Raw genomic sequence first — 14,987 nt, 5'->3', positions numbered from 1 at the left:
AACTGAGGAGGGGCTCACCTCTGTGGGCTGTGCACAGTCTCCTCCTCTATTAAAACCAGGCCTTCCGTGTGGACAGTGTCTCCCAGACTTCTGTCATCTGCATCCCACAGTTGCAAGTTTTGCTACTGGCTGCACATCAGCAATGTTTTCATTTATGCAATACTTTTCTTTACATCTTCTTTTTTACTTTAATAGATGCATCTTTTTTTTTTTCAAAGATTTTATTTATTTATTTGACAGAGAGACAGCCAGCGAGAGAGGGAACACAAGCAGGGGGAGTGGGAGAGGAAGAAGCAGGCTCACAGCGGAGGAGCCTGATGTGGGGCTCGATCCCATAACGCCGGGATCACGCCCTGAGCCGAAGGCAGACGCTTAACTGCTGTGCCACCCAGGCACCCCTAGTAGATGCATCTTAATCAAAAATACCTGGAATCATGGATTTGGTGTGCTAGTTCTTTCTTTCTTTATTTTTGCCAATATATATTAAATATAGAAGTACTTACAAAAAGTCTGTGTATCACTTAAAACCACCTTGTGTATCACTAGAGGTACAGTTTGAGAAACAACAGATGAGACCAGAGGTTCTCAAAGTTGGTCCCCGGACCAGCAGCACCAGCATCCCGGGAAATGATTAATGACACAAAGTCTGAGACCCCCCACTCCAGACCCATTGAATCAGAAACTCTTGGGTGAGCCCTGTAATCTGTGTTTTATCAAGTTTTCAGGAGGTTCCCGTGGACATTCAGTTTTGAAAACCACCGGTTTGGCTGTCCTAAGTGTCTTCCAGTTCTCCCATGCTAAGAAGCCAGGTTTCAGAACGGACACCGGGACACAGAAACTCCAGCTTTGCAGCCAGATCCTAAATCTGTAATCTTGGGAGAGTGTATCAGCCACTCTGAGTCCTCATCTCCCTGTCCACAGGACAAGGATTCCTCATTTGCTCATAGTGTTGTCAAGAAGATGAACACGTGTGAAGCCCAAACACATCCAGGCACGTGGGAGAGGTACACTAAATAGTAGTTACTTTCCTTTCCCCTTTTACTTTGGGTCTTAAAGATATTATTCAATTATGTTTTAATTTGCCATATTATTTTGTGTGGAAGTCCAGAAGTGAATGAGTAGGGGGCACAGAACAGAAGTACCTGAGGGGATCTCCCAGCTTTGTGTCCACCTTTCTCCTCCCACCAGCCCTGTCCCCGCAGGGGTCATACACACGGTATTTTCCTGGGAGACACACCACACGCAGGGACAGCCTGGGAGGCCCCAGGAGCCCAAGTAGGAGGAGCCTGCAGCAGAGGCCCTTCAGTCCCACCGAGGCCTCTGCCTTAGAAAAGAACCCAGAGTTGGACAGCCAGCCCGAGGTCAGACCAGCTGAGGGGAGAGCCCAGTACCAGCCGCCACCAGGAGAGAGCAAAAAGAGACTGCATGGGCTTCCAGAAAAGAGCAGAAATGTCTGGCTCTGAGAAGTCTGCAGGAGAGCAATGCCCTGGCAGCTGGGCCAGTGGCCACAGGCTGGGGCAAGGCTGGGCCCAGAGGCTAGACCCTGGGACTGCACCAGAGCCCTAGGGCCCAGAGACCGCCTGTGGCTCCTGGGACCTGTGGGTGATTTTCCACTCTGTGAGCTCCCTGCCAGCTTCCTCCCTGGCAGCCCGGCTCAGGCTGCTACCAGGAGCCCAGAGCCAAGAGGGACTATGGCCTCTTCTTTCCACTCCAGCTCAAGGACTGTCTTCTCTCTGCCTTTCATTTCCACATTCTCAACACTAGGAGAGGGCGCCCAGACCGTGGCACTAGGGGGTGCAAAGAAATGCACACTCTCAGGGATGCGGCCTTCCCCGATACACACACACACAATGAAGGATTCAAAACTGCATTTTCACAAGATCCCATGTCCCCAAAGTTGTGTAATTTTACTATTTTCAAATCTGTAAGGGATTCTGGCCTCTAAATCAGCTCCCAGGAATCCTTTTGCAAAGCAAGTAATCACCCTCAGGCATCTTTCGGGTAAATCCCAATTTTTATGGAATGCCCATAAAGAGAAAAACCAACAGAGACTCCAGTGGCCAGGGCTGTACGGGGAGAGATTTGGGCTCCCAGCTGGCCCTGACCTGTTCTGAGATGTCGGGAACACCCCTCTGCCTCAGCTTATGCGTCTGGGAAATGGGAAATGAGATGGGGTTTCTCCCACCAGCCTGAGCGAAAGCTCCCCGTGCCAGGTAGAGCTGGGGCTCTGCCCTGCCCCGTGAGCGGGCGGCTTAAAAGATCTCTTTGTTCTCCGTCTCTCACGCTGACCTTTCAGAGCAGAGCTGCCACTTTTAACAATATTCAAACAGGGCCTCAGACCAACCCTGGCCCAGAATCAGGCTGCGTGTGGAGAAGCCAGGAAGCCATTGATCCCAACTCAAGTCAAGCCTGGCTGGCCAGGAACAGGAACACAGAGATGAGCAGGCAGGGATGGGTCATCGAGGGAGACCTCCAGGTGCGAGGCGCAAGGGGATGGCGAGCCCCCCGCAGCCCCCCGATCAGCCGCAGGCAGCAGGCAGATTTTCCAAAGTGCTCCGTCTCACTCAGTCTTCACAACTTCGGATGAGGTTGGTAAGGGAAGCTTTGTTCTCCCAGCTACCAGCACAATGCTTGGCCCACATAGAAGGCATTCAAGAAATCATTGCGGAATACATAAACTCGCATTTTCCAATGGGAAAATGAAACCCCAGTAGACAGCTGCCTTTCCACGCCATCGCTTACCCGAGGGGGGAGGCGGGCGGAAACCAAGGTTTCAGACTTCACTCCCTTTAAACTAAAAAGTTTCCTGAGAAAGACAATGCTTGTCTTTTGACCCAGCAGGGTTACACTTTCCTCTCCCGGCTACGTGAACGCTAGGACTCCTGAAATTCAGCTAAGTGACTAGTCTTTCCAAAGTACCTACTATATACCCAGTGTCTGGTTAGTCATCAGCCCCGTTGACAAGAGACGTTCAACAAACACTCGTGGAAGAACGGAGAGACAGAATGAGGAAATGAGTATCTCATTCGTGGCCCTGCAGGTAAGAAGCTCACCGTCTGTTGAATCAGCCACCCTTTTGATTTATTCAGAGCTTAGCAAAGTGTTTTGCATACAGTAGGTCCTCAACAAATGTTGTTTTGTTTTGTTTTTTCCTTTGTTTTGATTTGAAAGAGAGAGTAAGGCTGCATGGAGTTTATGGCTGAATGAATCTAAACAGACACTGGGGCGTGGGACCCTGGCCAGGAGTCCCCATTGCAGGGCTGGCACTAACTGTGTTGGAGAGGTTTCTGGTCAAGGACCCAGAAGAGCACAGCCAGTTGGCGGATCAGCTGGAGGGTTCAATCAGGAGACAAGGTCAGGTGAAGTTCAAACACTTGTCAAGCTGTTCACTCCTGCCATAGACCCATAGCACTGGTTTCAAAAACTAAAGCTCTTTTCTTCACCCCAAGTTCCAGAAAAAGGCAGTGACGCTTCCCCTGTAGGGCACTGGGGACATTCGGGCAAAGAGATCTTCCCTCTCTAGCGAGGCGCGGGATGGGTAGTGAATGGGTGCTAACAATAAATACAGGGAGAGTGTGTTCTCTCCCGTGGACCTCAGAGGTCTCGCTGTGCCCCGAAGAGTGACACAGGTCACTGGGAGGCTCTCCGGGGTTTCCCTGTTGGAGGATTCCCCCCCAGGAGGCAATCTGTCTCCTGCCCTCCCCAGCACCGCAGATAGCGGGTGACTGCTAAGGACAAGACAAAACCACCGCTGCGTGAACACACCCCTCACGGGGCTGAGTGAACACACCCCTCACGGGGTCACGCCACCAGAGCGGATGGCCTTCTAAGCCTCCTTGCTGCCTTTGCCGTAGGGCAGAGCCCCTCCCCCACAGCCGTCTGCAGCTCAGGCAGCCTTAGCTGCCTCTCAACTCAGCACCTAGCTGGCAAGGTGAAGCATGTGCAATTGTACACCCACACCCACACTCACACACACCCACACCCACACCCCTCAGCAAGGGAGTGCTTTTGTGAGACTGAACAATCTGCCAAGCCCCAGGAAACTCCCTTAGAAAGCACACACACTCCCTTCTCTATTGTTTGGTTTTGGTACAGTGAGCACATATTGCTTTAGTAATTTAAAAAAAAACATTTTTTTTAACATGCGCGAAACACAGCCCACCTGGTTCAATACACACGGCTCAAGCTCGCTCTCAGCCCAGAGCCCAGAAGAGGCTCTGCAGATGTAGGCAGAAGGACGGGTAAAAACCACTCCACACTCTGGGGGAAGAAGCCTACAGCTCACTTCTTGTTTCTTGGGAGCTGTCCTAGTGAGGTCAGGGCCCTGGACAGGGACAGTCAACTTTCCTGCTGTTGCATCGGCCCTGGCTTCCCTTGCTGCCTCAACCCCAGAGCTGCTTCGTGCAAAGCAAAACCAAAGCTCTCCCATAGCTAGGACTCTGGGCCCCACTGCCATTGTCCGCAGCCACCAGAACACGTCAGAAAGGTGCCCTCTCCTGGCAGCTGGCGCCTGCCAACTACCTGGGACAGAGCTCCGATCAGAGTCCACGGCTGCCCTCTGGTGGCAGCGAGGGGAATCGAACCGCAGGGTCTCAGGGTCTCAGGGTCTCAGCCCCCTGCCCTCTGGAAGGGGCCTCTCCCAATTCCTAACTCCTTTCAGGTCCCGTACTTTCAGTTTCAGGTCAGTCAGAAACCCTGTCATCAGCTACAGGGCAAGCGGCAGGAGTCGTTGGGGGAATTAACTATGCATCAATAGGGCAAGGCCCCTGGGAAAAATGAATGTCCCTCAAACACACTAAGTCTAAAATACTTAGGCCCAGTCTCAACCAAAGCCCAGAATAAAAGAAGAGCTGTCGGAGGTCAAGCAACACCCACCCCCCATTTTGCACAGTGGAGAATACCACACCACACCCTTTAAATTATGTCAAACCATCACATGGAGGTTGGACTCTGGGAGCAGGCACTGCTTGTGGCCATCTGTCCAGCCAGGGCCCAGCTCTCAGATTCTGCCCAGAAGCAGGTCCCACCACCTCCCCCTGCTCCTCAGGGCCCAAGGGAAGTCTTCTAATGACAAGAAGCTCCCTGGTCCTCAAGAGCCCACCCTATCCCAGCAGCACCGAGCCTCCCCGCCTCCCTTCCCTCCCCAGCACGGAGCAATGTCTGACAGCTACATTCTGCTCCCTGTCTGCTCCGTGCTGGGATGGAAGAGCTCCCGAAGGAGGGGAGCACATCCTGCTTCCGGCTTCAACACTGTGAGTCAGGTGGGGGGCCTGGTGCCCGGTGAGCCAGGCTATGTATGACATGAATTCTTGGGCTCCTCTCTGGGGGCTTTTCCTTAGCCCCTCCCCCTTACTAGGCTGTGACCTCTCTTTATATGGGGAAGGGTTTTACCACCTTCCCAAACACATCAAGAGCCCCAGGTGAGGTGGTGGGGGGGTTTCATCAACAGGAAATGGCTCTGGAGATCTTTAAAAGACTTTTCAGAGTGGCCCTGGAGGAGAAGACCCTACATCAGACATCGGGGTCCCAATATACTCCTGAACGTCTGCTTCTCGAACCTTCGGCTAAGGCAGCCATTCTACACTGGGCATGATTTTGCCCTCCACCACCCAAGACATTTGTCAATGTCTGGACCATTTTTGGTTGTCACACTCGGGGCAGGAAGCGCCACTGGCATCTCGCGGGTGGAGCCAGGGATGTTGCTCAAGCCTACGCCGTACTGGTATCTAGCTCGCAATGTCCACGGGTCAGTACCCGAGAAACCCTGGATCGAGGTGCCTTCTTTTTTTTTTAAACTTCCTAACAACAACAAATATATTTAAAAAAACCCCATTGGAACTGGTGATTCACCAAGGAAGATGTAACTCGGAAGACCGTGAGTAATTACGAAAGCTCATACCACTGTGGCGGGTGGTAGGCAAGGCCCGGGACTGTGGGGGGACAGACCCCGTTCAGCACCAGGCTTGCTGGCTCTGGGCAAGTGTCTTCCCCTCTCCTTCCTTCAGTAAGTGGGGACATTATTAGTTCTTCTTCATAGGATTCTGGCTAAGTATTCAACAAGTATTAGCTACTGTTAAGAGAAAAGGGGGAAAGAAATTATTTAAAGTCCAGCCAGGCACACGGGGCCACAGCCCCTGCTCTAAAAATACCGTCACATTCCCGGGCCACCTCTGGGCTGGACGCGGGCACAGGAAAGGGACAAAGGGGCTGAGTTGTTGCCATGCGTCCCGGGGACGGCTGCTCAACACTCAAGCTTTCAAACATCTGGGCTGTTTGCTTGGAAAGAAATGCTTCAGTTTCCACTGCTCTTTATTTGGGAGGCACGGGGTGGGGGGGGCAGCCGGGGGAGAAGAGTCAGCATCCTGTCTTTCAGGACTAAACTCTGTGCTTCAGAAGGAAAAGAGGAGGCAGGGTGGGGGGCAGAGCGACAGGCACAGAAGTAACTGGAATTCCTTGGGCTCTCCTGGAGGGGTCAGGGTTAGTTAATGCTCTGTCCACTGCTGGAGGCACCACCACACACTGCCAGAGTGTGCAGAACACAGGCAGGGAGGAAGAGGCCCCCTCGGGGAGGGGTGGGACCAGCTTCGGGAAGAGGAGCCACCCGCTGAGGATGGTGACTCAGGGTCCCAGGGGAGCAGAGAGAGTCCTGAGTCAGCGTAGCCAGGATCAGCCCAACCATCACCAGGGCCCTGTCCTGCTCCCCCACCCCCTCCCTGAAAACTGGAAATTACATGGGTTTCGAGGCTACTCCGATCTGAAGCTGGAATCCCAGCGGGTGAAGTGGGGCAAGTTACTCAACCTTGTTGAGGCTCAGTCCCCTCTCGAGTGACCTGGGGTCACCTGACTTCCTTCACAGCAGGCTGTATGCTCAGCACACGCACAGGGCAGGTGCTTGATAACTGCTGGCTCTCTCCTGGCTGTCCTTGCCGGTCACCTTCACCTGTCACACCCGCAGCAAGTGTGGTTTGGGGAAGGGGAACAGGCAGCCCCGAGGGGACCGCTGTGGAGAGGTGGTTCACAGCAACACCCCCTGTGTTCTGAGCTCAGTACTCCAGGTGCTTTTCACTCCTGCCTCTCCTTGGACCCTCATCCCCCCCGGATGCAGGACAAACAGAAGCCCCCTGTTCGAAGAAGGAAGCGGAGCCAGGGGTGGGGGTGGGGGGTGAAAGAGGAACTTGCCCAGGGCTGCTGGGTGGCCTCCCACTCCCTCACCCTGCCTTGGCGACCTCCAGATGGCAGGGTGCCCCCAGACTCTTCAAACCGGAAGCTGAGGCCACACCTACCAAGCTGGAGCGCACTCGGAGCACACATAGGAGGCGGGAGCACCTGGCGGCAGCAGCAGGGCTCATGACCCCCGGGGTTTCTGCTGTGGGCAGGGCAGCCCAACGGGTCCCGCATGCGTGATCCTGGCTCTGCCCAGGACAGGTCACTTAAGTTCTCTGTGCCTCCACGTCCCCCCGTAGAATGGGGACGCAACAACAGCCCCTACCGCAGAGGGCTGCTGGGAGGACCAAATACACACGAAGCCAAGCGCTTAGCAAGTGCCTCACGCAGACTTAGCACGTATTCAGACAATGAATACTGGTTAAACGCAAGACTGAAGGGGACACTCAAATCTCTACTCCTAGGCTGTGCCATACAGAAGAGCACCTCTACCCTTCGTGCCTACAGGAGGCCTTGGGAGGGAGGGCCTCTTAAACACACTGCCGGCGTCAGTCAGCGCACTTTTCTATAAAGGGCTGGGGAGTCAATATTTTAGGATCTGCTATCCACTCCACTCTGGGGGAGAGACAGTATGTCAACAGTACGTATGGCTATGTTCCAATAAAACTTTATTCGCAAAAACAGGCAGCGGCAGACCCGTGCTGCCAAGGTCCCGCCAAGGTCCCGCCAAGGTTCCGCCAAGGGGACACCCCCCATCAGCCCTGAGAGCCGCACCTGCAGACCCCCGGGGCAGGGGGCAGGGCTGCAGCTAGGGAGGAGGAGCCAGGTGGCAGCTGCCTGGGCAGCAAAAACAGGAACCGGCCCCCAGGGCCGCTGTGTCTCTGAAACTGAAGCTCGGCAACCAAAAAAGGAAGGAAGAGCATAGACGGTGGAGGTGGCGCGCAGGCAGCACGCTTCCCAGGGTCCCCGCGGCCTGAGGAGCCCAGCGCTCTGGGCCAGCCCCACGCTTGGGGGTCAAGCCGCCTGGGCCTCTGGGCCTCCTGGTCCACACGTCCCAAACAGGGACACTGCTGCCTCCCAACAAAAACAAAAGGTGTGACACTCAAGCCTGGGCCAGCAGCTTACCCAGCTGTGGATGGCCACGAAAAATAATACAAATAAATGATAATCATGCCTCTGACTTTCCACGCAGCTGGGATGGATCAGGAGCTCTGGGAGGTATTCTCACCTGAGAGCTGCCTCCTGGTAGGGGACCCTTCCACCCTGTTCTTACCATGCAGAAGACTGGGACTCGAGCGGTATCCCCTTGTCTAACAGTGAGGGCAGAATGGAGACAGAGAAGGGGCGCACAGGCCTCCTCCAGGCCAGGGGTCCAGCTGGGGCAGGACTGCTCCCCTCCCCAGGTGTGGGCCTCTGCCTACCACAGCCCGACAGGACGGGAACACACCAGCCCCCCCGATCCTCTCGAGGGAGCACACACAGGCACACACCCACAGCAGAGAGGCCAGACTTCACGTGACGACCGTCGGAGCACCCCAGCCCAGACAGAAATGTCCAGGTCCCGCTCAGCTGCCAGCGACCTACCCCTTCTTCAGGTTTGCCACATACGCGCTCTGGAGGGCGGCTTCCAGGAAGTAGGTGAGCTCATAGTCGACTGGGGGAGAGCCTTTCAGATGCCGTGATGTGGTGTTATTTGTGATCTGGGAAGGGGAACGCAGAGAGAGACATGTCTCAGAGTTCTCGGTCAGAGGGGCTGAGGTGGGAGTCAGCCCCAGGGGATAGGCAGCCCCATCACCAGCCCACATCCCTAGCTGCCTCAGAGGCACGGGAGCCATTCTCAGACCAAACCCGACCTAACTTGCTTTCGTTTAACACACGTCTGAAACCCGCTCTCCTTATCCGAGTGCTGCCCAGCACCCGGCCCTGCAGAGCTGGTTTTGTCTACATTTCACAGATGTGGAAACTGAGGCTCGGAATGTGCCTGAGGTCACAAAGCCAGCACGCACCTAGACCTCAAACTTCAGTCTGGCCAGTCACAGGCTCAGGCTATTTCTACGACTTCTTGGTTCACTTCATTCAATAAACCCTCGAGTGCCTACCGTATACCAGGCGCTGTTCCCGTCATATAACCATGGACTGTCAGAACAGCGCAACGGCTAAGACCCCAGGTTCCAGGAAAACCTGAGCAGCAGTTGTGTTATTAACTGAGCTGTCCTCAAGCCTCAGCTCTAAGAGGATCACGCAGCCCCACCAAGATAGGCCTGCCTTTCCTACGCCACCTCCCCTCGAGCGAGACAAATCAATGAGCCATCTACCTTATCTTTAAGAGAGGTTCTTAGTTCCCTGGAGCTTGGGCTGGGTCTCAGGAGGGACACAGAGCAAAATGCACAGGATTCCACCGCCCACCCTCCCCTGACCCAAGATAACCAGCTCCCAGGGCCCATTTGTCTGCCCCCTGCCACAGGGCATTGATTCCAGCCCTGCACACCATCACCGCCCATCACCCACCGCCCATCGCCCATCACTGCACCGCCTTTAAAAGTCGAAAGCCTCGGCTTCTGACTGAATGGGAAACTATCTATTTCATGAAAGTTTTCTCTAAACCATATGGAATTCCAATGGGAAGGGCTCCCAAAACACTGCTGTCCAGCAGGGATCCATGCGACCTCAGCAGAGGTCAACTCAGCCACGCCAAGTCTCCAGGTGGACTTCTGCCAGGGAAGGTGCTCGAGTGCTGTTTTCCCTGAGTCCCCCAACCACTTCTCCTGTCCTCCTAAAATCCAATCAGGGAGAGCGACTCTAGGGTAGTGACACTCAACAGGGGCATGATTTTACCCTCCAGGGACATTTGGCATATCCGGAGCCATTTCTGGTTGTCACCACGTTTGGGCTGGGAGGCGGGGAGCTGCTGGCGTCTGTAGACGCCAGGGGTGCTGCAGAACATTTGCTAATACACAGGGCAGCCCCACACAGCGAAGACCGATCTGGTCCCGATGCCCACAGGGCTGAGGCCGAGAAACCCTGCTCTGGGGAAAATCGGCCTGGCCTGAGGATGACTCCTCCAAAAAGGCCTGTCACAAGACAGGCGCTGGGGTGGCATGTGGGCACTTGCCTAAGTAGGTGAGGTTCAAATGTCTCTGGACTCTGACTCTCAGCTCATGACCACCTCCTCCTTCAGGACACCGACCCCAGGCTGCTGTGCGCAGCACCTATTACCTGACTGCTGAACAGAACATCTGGGCACCACTCCCAACATCTCCCCCACAAGTGGTCAGAGCCACACTCCCAGGGTTCTAATCCTGCCAATGCCACTTAGCAACTGTCTGAACTCCTCCCCAACCCCGAGCTTCTCACTTGGGAAATAGGAACAACAGGGCCTCTCCCAGCCAGTGGGTGTGAGGGTTAAATTCGAGAATGACTGTAAAGTACTCAGAGTACTACCTGACACAAAAGCAGGAACACAGTGACCATTTGCAGTATCTTTGTGAAATAGAGCTCTCTATCCTCCTCCCATTACACCAACAGCCCCCCAGAAGGGAAGAACTGGGGTAACATCACAGCATACTGCTAACACCACAACTGCTGTCTCGCAAACAGTTCACACAGGCCTCCCACAAAGGGGAGCGGGCAGAAGGGGAGGCCTGAGGACTTCCGGACCCCGGCTGGCTTGCTTCTGCTGGCCTCTGAAAGGCTTGGACAATGGGCTCCAAGGCTTCCCCTACCCGAGGGGATCCAGCAGGGAGCTCCCTGGCCACCTGAGGGTGGGGGAGGATGCCTAACTGCAAGGACCAGGTAGGCTGCACCTCTTCCAAAGGGACCGTGGTGAGCAAATGGTTTCATCTCTCTAAACCTCATCCACTTGGGGCGCGTGGGTGGCTCGGTCGGTGAGGCATCTGCCTTTGGCTCAGGTCATGATCCCGGGGTCCTGGGATCGAGCTCCATGTCGGGCTCCCTGCTCAGCGGGGAGTCTGCTTCTCCCTCTCCCCCTGCCTACTGCTCCCCATGCTTGTGCACTCTCTCTCTGACAAATAAATAAAAATAAAATCTTTAAAAAAAATAAACCTCATCTCCTGGACGGGGATAAATACAATACCTACTTCACAGAGCTGCGGTAAGGATTACGTAAGTTTAATGGGTGCAGCGAGGCTGTCACATTTGGTCGTCCCAGTCGAGCTCACCAAGGAGGCTCTGGGCTCCCTGGTGCAGACTCGTTCATTAAATCTATTTGCTGGAGACGAAGGTCTCGTTCTAAGAGAATAGTTCTACTGTGATGAGCTTTCCAACCACGGAGGCGAAGGGGCATCGGAGGGGTGGAGGGTGCCTTTTTCCAATACACACAAGGGCGATCCATGGGCTTAGTGGGGCCTTTTGTGATAGGCGCCCCATGGAGGAAGCCAGAAGCAGAGTGCCATATTCCCAGCTCACCTTCTCCAACTCCTGCAGGAACACCTGAGCGATCCAGGAGGCCCTTTCGAAGCAGGTAATAACTTCCTCCTCCCTCTCGGTCAGGCGGTGGCGGGAAGCGATGGAGTTGGGCAGGCGTTCCAGGGAGAGGCCTGCGGAAGGAGGATAGCACCTCAGACCTGCCCTGTCCTGCCCCCCCCAACCCAGGCCCTGCCCCCAGGCCTGGGGGTGGGCTCACCCCGGGAAACCCAGGCTTAGGAGCAGACAGTGGGGGGAAGGTCCACGGCGGGGAAGGAGGAGCTAAAGCAGTGGTACTGGCAGTGGCTGGGGTCAAGCTGCAGGCTGACGGCAGGCACCCCAAGCCCTGCATGAGGAACCACACCGTGGCACCCCCACAACCAACTCCTGCCTACCCTTCCAGGCCAGCTCCTGCAGGAACCATTCCTGACCCTCCTTCCAAGTCGCTGGGTGGAAACACCCACTCCTCCCGCGCTCACCGTTTCTACGCTGTACTGTGGCTACTGCCGCCCAGCTCTTCGCTCCCCCCAATCGCTGAAAGCCCCACGTGGGCGAAGTGTGAGCCTTTCTGCACCACCACTGCAGCCCCCAGTATCTGCACGCCACAGAGGCCGCAGCTAGGCGGCACCTGACAGGCACCCTTCCACAGAATCACTTTCTACCTCGCCTGAGTTATTGGCGCGTGGGTCAGCCTACCGGAAGTGGACAGCTGCTGTCTTTGCCCTCCAGGGACCCACTTCCGTTCTCCGGCCCTAGCACCTCGCCTTCCCTGTGAACAGCCCTCCTGCAGTCTCTGAGCGCGAGGACCCCACTCCAGCTCCCGGGCAGACCCATCACTGGGGCCACAGTGACTGGCTAAGGATGAGCACAGGGCGCAGAACCAGTACTCTTTCCCCTGGGGCTGGGAAGCTGGGAAGCTGGGAAGAGATCAGCCCGCGAATATTTGGGAAAGCCTGCCTTACCATGAGGCTACACGACGTGACTATAGCTCACATGACTGAGCTGTACACCTACACACGCTTACAATGGGAAGTTCCGTTATTTTCTTTAGCCACAATTAAATTTTCCTAAATAAAATAAAGTAAAATCATTGCTCTAAAGCAAAAAAAAAACAAAAAAACAAAAACAAACAAAAACAAAACAAACCAAAGAAATGGTCAGAAGCCAAGAAGGGCAAGCACTGTTACGCCTATCAGCGGTGAATGCCATAAAGGAAAACAACTGTATTTGCATTAGTTTGGGTTTTCTTAAGACAAGAAAAAGACTGAATACATTCATGGTCATGGAAAAATAGAATCTCAGAGTAAAGATGAGACAAAACTGGAAACGGCAGATTCCTAACGACACCGTCTGAGCACCGTGCCCGAGGCTCTCCCCCTGTGAAACGTCCCAGTATATGAGACCGTAACACCCCACCCTGTTTTGGGTCAAGTTAGCCTCAACTGTGTTTCTGTCACAGGTGACTAACACACAGACCTGACTAGAGAGTGCTGTCCTGGCCTGGGGCTTCCTCACGGGCAGAATCCAGGTCTCTCTCAGCCTCGCGTCCCACACCGTACTTAACACGCCGCAACAGGTCCTCAGGATGAACTTACTGGACGAGCTGTAGGAATAGAGCCCCCAACTCTCTCCTGCCCTGCGCCCCAACAGCCAACTGACGACCATGCCCCCAACACTTCCCTTCCCCATCTCTGCCTCCCTCGTTTTAGGCTTTCCTTCTCGAGTGGATGACCACATCAGCCTCCCTGGCCTCCCTGCCTCCAGTCTTGTTCTAATGCAGCCTGCACACTGCTCCCAGGGTGATCCTTCCAGAAATCCACCGCTTCAACCCTTCAGGGGTCCCCAGTGCTACAGGGTGAGGTCCAAACTCCTGGTGGTCCATACCAGCCCCTGTAGGATTCCATCCCTGTTACTGGGCCATCCTTGGTGCTCTCGCCATGTGCTACAGGCTGAATATTTGTGCCCCCGGCCCCCAGGTCCTATGTTGAAAACCTAGCGTCCAAGGTGATGGTATTCGAGGCAGGGGTCTTTGGGAGGTGATGAACGGGATTCGTAGCCTTATAAAAGAGACCGCAGAGAGCTGCCTCACCCCTTCTGCCATGTGATCACAGCAGGAAGGCAGCAGCCTGCAACCCGAAAGAGGGCCCTCACCATAAACCAACCGTGCCGGTGCCCTGGTCTCAGACTTGCAGCCTCCGGAGCGGTGAGAAATAAACGTGTGCCATGCATAAGCCTCCCAGTCTGGACTTCGTTATAGCAGCCCGAGCTACGACACCGCAGCTGCTGCGTCCACACCAACCTTTTCCAACTGCTGACCTTGTTCCCGTTGTTCCTCCTGCCTGGAATGCACCCCCCCACCTAATCCCCCAAGTCCACCCCGAATCACCTCTTATCTTCTGCCCCTCTGAGCGCTGCTTCCTCTATGGAGCCCCTCCTACTACACCCTGGTATGACCAACCATTCCCTCCTGGGGCCCCAAGTCTATGCTGGACATACTCCTACCCCACGTTTCCTCACACGTATTTCTTCACACGCTTGCCCAGCCAGACTGTACGCTTTTAAAGGCATCAACCATCTCACATTCATCTTTCTACCGATTGGCACACGGTAGGCACTCAGCAAGCACTGGCCAGCTGGCGGAAGAAATGGCAAGCCCGATCCTGCCTGAGAGAGTACAAAGTGCCCTGCAAATACAAGGTAAGGAATTACCGTTCTTCTTGGCTAGATCCCAACTCATATGGGTCACTCATTAGTGACCTTGCCCTCTGCCAGGCTGGGGCGTGAACGGGGCCGAAGGTTGGGGTGACTCGGCCCAGGTGAAGGCAGGCATAGAATGTGAAGGACCTTGCTCGACACAAAGACTCAGTGACCATGGTCACCGAGTGTCAACAGGCCTCCTGCCAAATGACTCATGACCAGGAGGGAAGAGCTCTTCACTCGCAAGCGTTAAACGGGGCGGAGGATAGTGGGAGTCCTGGAGGAGACGCAGAAAGAAGGCAGAAGGCAGGCACCCCTGCTCACCACGGGTGCTGGCCCTGCCCCTCCCTGCCCCTCCTCGCCAGCTGCGGGGCCTGCCCACCCTGGACGAAGGTGGGACAAACCAACTGTTCCAAGGCCCGGCCTGGGAGACCAATCACAGCCATTCCAGAAGGCCTACAGTGGACATTTCAACACAGGTACTCTGTGGTTTCCCCGAGACACACGCTGCTGGCTGGGCTCCTCCCTGCCCCACAGCTGCACCCAGACCTGGGGTGGATGACGCCAGCCGCCCGACGGCTCAGGCTGCCTCCAGGGGGCTGGCCACCGCAAGTGGTGAATCGAGTAACATGTGCCAGGGGGGCCTCCACTGTCCATTGCTTCATGTGCTCCCTCCGCGCCCAGCAGCGGCCTCTCTGCCATGC

The 14,987-nt window shown here is 55.2% G+C and overlaps 1 protein-coding gene across 3 annotated transcripts in view; it reads right to left on the bottom strand.

Moving 5' to 3' along the window:
- The window catches only part of TTC7A (tetratricopeptide repeat domain 7A), a 115,947-nt gene that overhangs the window by 74,213 nt on the left and 26,747 nt on the right, over positions 1–14,987 (bottom strand). For all 3 annotated transcript variants that reach the window (XM_026486390.4, XM_044378210.3, XM_048222425.2), the window contains 2 exons: positions 11,590–11,720; positions 8,749–8,864 (listed from right to left, as the gene is read on the bottom strand). In XM_026486390.4, the coding sequence (XP_026342175.1) occupies positions 8,749–8,864; positions 11,590–11,720 (247 nt within the window). The remainder of the gene's footprint in view (positions 1–8,748; positions 8,865–11,589; positions 11,721–14,987) is intronic.

Source organism: Ursus arctos, unplaced genomic scaffold (assembly GCF_023065955.2).
Source record: "Ursus arctos isolate Adak ecotype North America unplaced genomic scaffold, UrsArc2.0 scaffold_8, whole genome shotgun sequence".
In the NCBI taxonomy this organism is placed as follows: Eukaryota; Metazoa; Chordata; class Mammalia; order Carnivora; family Ursidae; genus Ursus; species Ursus arctos.
Note: the sequence above shows the minus strand (reverse complement) of the source record. Positions and strands in the feature narration are given on the sequence as shown.